The following is an 8,689-nucleotide window of genomic DNA, read 5'->3' as shown; positions in this document are numbered from 1 at the left end:
GACTGGCCCCCAGTCCCCTAGGGCAGCGGTCGGCAAGTTTCTGCTTGCCGCGGCCCGCTGCTCCGGAGTGGGCAGAGAAGGTGGCCCGGGGACCCGCGCATGCGCGGCAGCCCCAGCGAAAAACGCGTGTGCGCGGCAGTCCGCGCATGCGCGTTTGTGCCGCCGCCATGTTGGCGGCCGCGGCTTCCCTTCCCGGCCCTTCCGGGCCGCAAGCAAATCGGCCGCTAAAGCGTCCGATTAGCTTGCGGCTTGGCAAGCTTCTCTTCCCTCCCCTCCCGAAGTGAGAAGCTTGCCAGGCTGCGAGCTAATCGGCCGCTTTGGCGGCCGATTTGCTCACGGGCTGGCCAGCTTCTAGCTTCGAGGGGGGGGAGGGAAGAAGGAGCCGCGGCCCAGCGCCGAGGTCTTCGCGGCCCGGCCCCAGGCCGCGGCCCGCGGGTTGGGGACCACTGCCCTAGGGAGTGTCTCAGGTCCTAGTTGAGCACTCTATTGACTATACCATTCTGGTAGAATAATGACAGGAAATGAATCCTTAGAACTAGTGTTTGTTTTTTTTAAGTGTCAGTGTTCATATATAAAGTTATGCCAATTTCCACCAGTTCCCCCCTCGGAACTTGGAAGAGCCGCCCACCCCAGGTACTAGTACTCAGCACTGGTGAATACTACCACAAAAAAAGTCCTCCCTAGAACTGATGGTTGGGGGCATGCATTATGGATGGCTAGCCCACTCTGGCACCATCTCCAATCCATTGTGGACCTGATTGCCATGATCCAGAGTGACAGGAAAAGTCAGAGCTCCTCAAACAGCTTGACATAGATATGACCTGCAACATCCCACCCACACATCAACCATCTGCAATGCTGAATAGATTGGACAGCACCCAACTGTTCCAGGCCTTACTGATTTGTCTCAGAGCCAAACATCCCCAGAGGAAGCCCAGCTCATGGCTGAATCTCTGCTTTACCTAAAGCAGGCACAAGTTTAACACACTGTGAAGGACAAAAAATCCATTTCGCAATGCCTACCATGGCCATTGTCCCAGTAGTGCCAGCAGCAGGGCAATGTTTGCCAGAGCCAGATGGCAGGCTGAGTCACTCAGCATCTGGTCTCCTTCTTGCTTTGCTCCACTCCCTTCTGATTGGCAGCCTGAAAACTGGGCAGAGGGGCAAGGTGGCCCCCCCACGCTTAAATCACTACTGACAAGAAGAAGAGATGCAGATGCTTCATGTAGCAGAACAGTCCACCATGATAATCATGCCCACAGGTAGCAGCAGCAGCATCCTCATTGTATGCAGCTGAGGTTACAGGAAAACAGCAATTCTTGGCCAGTCTTCTTTCCTTCAGAGCTGTCATGGGGTGGAGGGTGGGGAGATGCTAGCTGTTGTAGATAGACCCATTGCTCAATTCTTTGTTTTCAGGGACAGCAATCAATATTTCCAAAACAATTATGACTTTGCCTAGCTTCTCATAGCCTGTTGCTCTGTGAGTGTGGACCAAGCATCTAGCTCCTCAGATTGCTTTCCCATGGCAGCAGTAACTACCCATGTCCTTCTCATCACTGCTGTGAATACAGTGGTGATGGAGCATCCATGGCAGGCAGGGGATTGTTCTCATGTGCTTTCCTCTCTCCTCTGATTTTTCCCTTCCACACAGCTCTGCAGTGACTTTGAATTAGCTATTGGCCTGAAATGGAGTCATCACAGCTGCTTGATGATGCACAGCCTAGTGTGAGGCTGTTTGCCAGTAATACCTTAGTACTGGGGCCAAAAAAGAGGACATAGCTCTCTTCCTCATACCCTGACACCTTCTCAGGAATATCTGCCTGGCCATTGTTGCACTAGATGGTCTGACACAGAAAACTATTCTTATTATACCCATAATTCCTAAAAATGTTTCCGACCCTTTTCGAGAGGCACTGCAGAACACTTGTACCTCCGTAACTACAATGAATATTTTTTATGTATTTGGAAAGCTACAGCCTGCTTATCTAGCGCAGGGGAGGGGGAGCACAAAGCACCTGCTTAAAACGTTGTCCTCCAAGCCTCTGGTTTTCCTTATCCCTAAAAGAGAATGGCTGCCCCCAGGCCACCCAATGAGCTTCAGTAGCAGAGTGGAGATTTGAAGCTCCTCATCCAACACTCAACCATTACTCTGTGGCCACCCCTTACTGTTTCCTCTAATACAGACCTTCTGATTCCTGGCTATTCTACTTCCCAAAGGAGAAGCAGTGCAAAGGGAAACATGCTAACGTTTCCACAGACTAGGAAAAAATGGGATCTAGACCACTCAGGTGAGGCATACACTGTTCTCTGTGGCTTATAAGGACTTGTGCTCCAAAGCCAAGAGGGTGAACATCAGAATGCATCCTTGCTTAGTTTACTGCAGTTATGGCCAGTAATGACAAGTCAAGGCCCAGGTATTGGAACCCACCATTCTAATGCACTCTACGAAATGTGTACAGCACCCCCTCCCCAACCCTAATTCTGCCTCCAGTCTCTTGAGCCAAAGAGAAGGAAACAGCCAGCATTCCTGAGGATCAGCCCTTCATATCCTGGCCAGACATCCCTACCTCTGTTGCCTGTGTTACTTTTGGCATGTATGCAACATGCATAATTCACTGTGAGTTCTTCTGCAAAACTTGTGGCCAACCTGTTCCTCATTCTCCACTAGTTCCCTTCACTGTGGCCTTCGGACAACATTCGAGACCTAGGCCCCCCAGAGCTCCTGACTCCCTCTCAGCCTTCAACCCTAAGGAGAATCCCTCATTTTCGATATGAAAGTTTGCAGGCACAGGACAGAAGGTGCTGGAAGGCCCGGCGGAAGTCCCGATTGAAGACAGTGTAGATAATGGGGTTGAGGCTGCTGTTGCAGTAACCAATCCAGAAGAAGAATTTGAAGAGACTCCGGGAGATGCAGCAGTCTTCCCCAAAGATGGACTCGAGGCTGTACATGAAAAAGAATGGGAACCAGCAGAGCACAAAAGCCCCAATGATGACAGCCAGGACAAAGGTGAACCTGCGCTCCCGTACCTGCATCAGTCGGTTGGTGGAGATGGACAAGTCCCTGCTTCTGCGGGGTTGTCGGCTGGAGGGGATGGACCAGGAAAGCTTCTGCGTCTTTTGTGGTTGAGAGTTGCTGTTGCTGGCCTCTTCTGCCTTCCATTGCCGAGATGGCCGGAGCAAGCCAGGCAGAGGGAGAGAGAGCTGGCCCTGCTCCAGACCGGGGCTGTGCACTTCTCCAGCAGACTGGGTATTGGTTTGGAGAGTGTCACACTTGATAGCAGTGATGAGGGTGGGCTGGGAGGCCCGTCTGGCTGCGAGGACTATTGAATTCCTCTGCTTAGCCACATGGTAGATCCGGCAGTAGACGGCCACCATGATGAGGCAGGGAGCATAGAAGGAGGCGGTGCAAGAAGCCAGGACGTACCAGGTGTCATCGTGCAGCTGGCACTCCCAGGCCTGGGATGTCGACTTGAATAGCGGTGGCAGGGACACAAAAGCAGCAATGGCCCACACGGCCCCAATTGTGCACTTTACCCTCAGGGGGCTCCTTTTGAGGTTGTATCGGGCAGCCCTGGTCACAGCCCAGTATCGATCCAGGCTGATGGCACACAGGTGCATGATGGAGGCGGTGCAGAAAAGCACATCCAGCGACAGGTAGAGGCTGCACCACAGGTGGCCAAAGCACCAGTAGCCCATGACCTCATTGGACAGGGAGAAGGGGATGATGAGGGTGGCTACCAGGATGTCGGCCGCAGCCAGAGACACCAGGAAGAGGTTCTGTGGGGCACGCAGAGCACGGCTGGTGCACACAGCCAGCACCACCAGCACGTTTCCCATCAGTGTCACAAGCGCCATCGTCAGCACCGCCATTAGAATGAGTGCTGTGGCCAGAGGTGAGTAAGGGATGCTAGGGGGCGCCCCACAGCTTTGGTTGCTGGAAGCGTTGCAGAGTGGCTCCATCCCGTTCCCCCCCCCAGCCAGGCCATGGGGGTGCCCCCAAGGGTCTTGGTGTCTCTCCCAGGTCCCCAGGCCCACTTACAGTGCACTTCCAGCAGCTGAGTCACAAGTCCAGGAGAATGTGGCACCCCCAGCCTTTGTCCCTAGGCACCATCCTGGGCTGGGGCACCATCCCACTGTCGCTCTCCGGGTGTTAAAGCAGCTCAGACCCCAGAGAGGCGTCGTGGGTCCCAGGAGGTCTGTATAGTGGGCCTTGGAGCCACAAGTGCCACCATCCAAGGCAAATCCAAATCCCAGGCAAATGGATGGCGGGCAAAAGTGTCCCAAGCGTCGGGATGCAGCCCCCGCCCAACTTTTGTTCTTTTTCCAAGGTGCCCAGATGGCAAACCTTTGGGGAGGGGGAAGAGTCCTTTCTTCCCGGCTGATGCCTCCCTTTCCCTGCAGCAGATCGGAGGCCGCCGGAACAGCTCCAGCTCCGAGCTTCTCTGAGGCCAGATCCCCGAGGGAGGGGAAGGAGGAGCGGGCGGCGGCGGCGGCGGGTTGGCCGGTCGGCCGGCGTCCAGCCAGCTCCGACTGGTGGGAGAAGCCGCTTGCTGCCGACATGAACAAGCCCTCCGCGTCGCTCGCCCTTGCCCAGAGCACCTGGCAGCCGCACGCACCCGGGGGAAGGGCTGCGCCCAGTCCCGCAGGCAGGACTGCATCCCGTCGCTTTCCACGGGACGTCCTCCCAAAGCGATCTCCGGAGGAGGCTCCGAGACTGGAAGACAAACACCCACGCACGGCCCGTCGAAGGTAGCCGAGCCCAGCCGCATCTCTATTCGCTGCCCCCAAGGGCGGAGAGGGGAGCCAGTCTCGCCTCCGTGCTCTCCCCGCCAGCCTCGGCCCCACAACAGAGAAAGGATGTCTCGGAGAAAGATGTTTATCCGGCACTTTCCTTGAGCTTTTTCATTCTGCCTCAGGCCATGCAATCCCGTGGCTGCAGTCTTTCTTGAAAACCAAAAGTGCGTGAGGCTGAAATTTCCAAGGCGCCGTGCTTTGGTTTAAGAACTCCATGCACCCATCCTAGATGTGTTGCTGTGTTATTACTCAGTATTGACAGAAATAACTGTGTACATGTACAGGAGTACTGTAGCTACATCATACATTTCTGGGGAGTTTTAAAAAGAGTCTTATTGCCTGGCAAGCACTAGCTCAAATTCCGTCACGTCCTAAGTGGGATATTCTCGCCTACATTCTCTGACCTGTCATTAACGGTGCCATTCGGGTTTTATTCAATTTAGCATTGCCACCTAGTGGCCAGCTGTGTCCACGGCGGCTGACCTCTGTCCCTAGGCCCTTTCGGTCCCTGAACCGATGAAAGCTCAAAAGACAGCACACCTCCTGGTAGGAGTACGACTAGGGCGTGGGCGAGTTCACTTTTTGAAAGAGCTGGTTTAAGGAACTCTTGTGAGCAATTTATAGTAACCATTCCATATTCACATTTTGAGTGCATATTAGTGATGCAGAAGCCAGAGATTCCACAGAATTATTCATATGTGGCATTAAATATTGATACTTCCTGAACTGCTCCACAAGCAATTAATGATCCCGTATCTGATACAGGGTCTGAATACACTGTTGTAAGGCTCTGAGCCACAAACAAAAGTTATTGAACCACTCTCATTGGCTGTCTTTGGGGAAAAGTTAATAATCTGTATGCGTTTTACAAAACCTATTGCTTTTTCCTGTAGGTTTCTCTGGCATATGGTTGTGCACAATCTCTTCTGAGACAGTATAAATGAGAAGGAGGATAGAGGCAAATCGGTTTGGGAATATGGAACATCTTGCTTCAGTATCAAAATTGATTAATGGGTAGTCTTATAATTTTTGGAACTAACAAAAATGATGTGACTACTTTTTTACTTTGAAGAGAGTACAAAACAACTCATACATCCAAAGTCTAGTGCTTTTTTCAAACCTAGGGGTTACATCTGAGTAAAGAAAACTATACCAAGCTATTTCTTCCACAATGCTGGCATCTTACCAGGCTGATTCCTATCCTAGATAAAGTTGCTAAAACGATTGTTCTTTCAATAAAGGCTTCATATGTAGAAATGAGCAGCTGAAGTTTTTCATTGAGGAAAATAACAGCACTCAAATAACACCCATCAATCCTCTATTAAAGGAAATGACATTTTTTTTATCCTGGCAGCTGGCAACCTTAGTCCTAATATAGACTAGGAAGAGCACCAAAAATGAAGTGATCAGATAAGCAGCAATGAGAAAACTCCTGTAAAATAGAACTTAAAAAAATAACTAGAGTGATTTTTGTTGTTATCTTTCTTAGGTGTTATAGGGGGGTGCATAAGCAAGCTACTGGTGGCTCACAGCCCGTGCAAGGAAGGAACAGGAAGCTGCTCCCAATGAGGGGGTGGAGCCTCTCCAATTGTGGCTTGAGCAGGGTGAGACAACCTCATCCTCAACAGTCAAGCAGAACCCCTTATTATTTTATTATTATTATATTAGTTATTCGGCTTATATCCTGCCGCTTTCCAAATACACGCGGAGGTTTACAGCATAAAACCCTCACAAAATAAAATCTTTAAATATAATAAAATGCAAGTTGACAACTCATTCCCTTCCTGATTGGTTGTCCCTGGGAGTGTGCTTCTAACAGAAAGAGAGCACTCTGCTAATGAGGACCAATCAGTTCAAATTGCACTCTACCAGAGAGGGCCAATCAGGTCAAATTATGTGCAGACATCTCAATCCATATCTGATTGGCCCTCCTTGGGGTGTGCTGCCAGTAAAATGAGCCCTCTGCCAATGAGGGCCAATCAGTTCAAATTGCACTCTGCCGATGAGGGCCAATCAGGTCAAACAACTCACTCTGAGTGGCCCTCCCTGGGGGTGTGCTGCTAATAGGGAAAGAGCACTCTGCCAATGAGGGCCAGTCAGCTCAAATTGCATGGAGACAATATATTCCCTACCTGATTGGCCCCCTCAGAAATATCCCCCAATAGGAGATGGGCCTCAGCCAAGAATAGTGCACCCTAGTAGTTTAGTGACAATCAGAGGCAGCCCTCAGCCAGGAAAGGGTAATAAGGGATCAACATACCTGCTGCCAGTAAGTTGCCCTGGTCTCTTTCAACTCAGAGGGCCATTCCACACCGTGATCCATGTAGCAAATTGTTTGCTGAATGAAAAATCGCCATTTTAAATAGTGGAATTCGGCGTAACGCATACCTGCCTTTGTAGTGGAATCCAGTTGCGTTTCTATCGTTTCCCACAAGGTTCCGGTCTCTGCAAAAATCGCTAGCCACGAAGCGCTATTGCTAAGCTGTGTCCCGCCCCTGGCCGTCAAGCAGCCAATGGGCGGCCGTTATCATGCTCCCAAACAGCCCCTTTCCCTTTAAGGAAGTTTAAAAAACACACACACACACACACACCCGTTGCAACGAATATGCATTGATTCGTTGCAACGGAGAGAGCCATCCAGCTAGCAGGTGGTGTTTCAGCTGCCGTTTCATCGTTGCCACGCACCCCCGAGTGGAAAAAAAAATCCCCCCCCCTCACGGGCGCGATTTTCGGCCGAAAACAGTGTGAAAAATAAAGGGAAAATAAACCAGCAAATGGGCTTCTGTGTTGCTTGTGCTTAGTGACTTTAAACAGAGGGACTGCAGCCGGGGAAGCCTCCCTGGGTAAACGAAGGCTCGCTGGTGCGTTGATCTCCGCTCGCTCGGAGAAAAAAAAATGGCGATCGCTTCGCCGGAAGATCAGAGGAGAGAGCCAGGGGGAGGGACTTTGCAGAAACTGCAACAATGGTAACGCACAGAACTTTCCCGCTAGTGTTGCAGATTGGTTGCAGGAGTGTAATGCTTTCCGGAGGGTGAATCAACTTTTTGGGATTTCCTTGAAAGCGCTACAACGAAGCGCTTTTTGCAGATCGGTTTCAGGAGTGTTGCATATTGTCAATGACGTTGTGCATAATGGCAAAACTGTAGCTATTTCAATTAGTAACCATTGTGCTATTTTGGACGAATGCGGAAAGCCCCAGAATATGTGGGAGGGGGAGCGAGCTGCCTCCTGGGATGGCTTTTGTGTGCCTTCTGGGGGGGGTGGTTTTTAACACTAGCCCAAGGTCTAGTGTGACTAGTCCAAGGTCACCCAGCATGTGGAGGAACAGGGCAGCAGTGGAGACAGGGCACTGGCTGCCTCCACACTGCCTCCAGATCAGTGAGCACCATTGCGCCTGCGCGCCTGCGCGCCTGCGTGCACCGCCCCCGCTGCCTCCACAGTTGGGGTCACGGTGTAACGACGGTTGAGAACAGCTGCCTTAAAGAGATATAGCTACAGCACAGGAAGGAGCAGCTGTTGTAATGCAAGAGGACAGTGTAAGTATTTTTGACTTGCTCATTTACTGTTAGAGGATTCTTTTCCTTTAAACTTGGACCTTCTGGTCAATGGCTTCTCAGAGCAATCCAAGGAGGGAGACACTCATGTACTTTCTACATGAAAAGGTAATTGAGTGGTTAATGAGGTTTGCTATTTGAGAAGGGAAGTATGCTTTTGTCTTCTGTGTGCGCATGCATATGCAGGTGTGCATCCTAGCACCTGTTGTTTCTGTGGGTACAATGGGCTTTGCCTCTAGACTCCATATAAACCCCATTAACAACCACAAAGATTGGCAGCCGAAAAAACTGCCTATCCCCCGATCAGACCTCCCGGGGGGGGCTGTAAATGTAATACAACT

The 8,689-nt window shown here is 51.2% G+C and overlaps 1 protein-coding gene across 1 annotated transcript; it reads right to left on the bottom strand.

The window, feature by feature from the left end:
* Positions 1 to 338: 338 nt before the first annotated feature.
* On the bottom strand, positions 339 to 5,113 carry LOC143832198 (alpha-2Db adrenergic receptor-like). Its single transcript, XM_077326204.1, has one exon. The coding sequence runs from the start codon at positions 3,958 to 3,960 to the stop codon at positions 2,761 to 2,763; it is 1,200 nt and encodes a 399-aa protein (XP_077182319.1). The 5' UTR covers positions 3,961 to 5,113; the 3' UTR covers positions 339 to 2,760.
* Positions 5,114 to 8,689: the final 3,576 nt, after the last annotated feature.

This window comes from Paroedura picta, chromosome 3 (genome assembly GCF_049243985.1).
Source record: "Paroedura picta isolate Pp20150507F chromosome 3, Ppicta_v3.0, whole genome shotgun sequence".
NCBI lineage: Eukaryota > Metazoa > Chordata > Lepidosauria > Squamata > Gekkonidae > Paroedura > Paroedura picta.
This window is presented reverse-complemented; position numbering and strand designations above follow the sequence as displayed.

Bases quoted from the DNA above. Each gene is read 5' to 3' on its own strand.
- LOC143832198 (XM_077326204.1), bottom strand. From the start codon at position 3,960: ATGGAGCCACTCTGCAACGCTTCCAGCAACCAAAGCTGTGGGGCGCCC.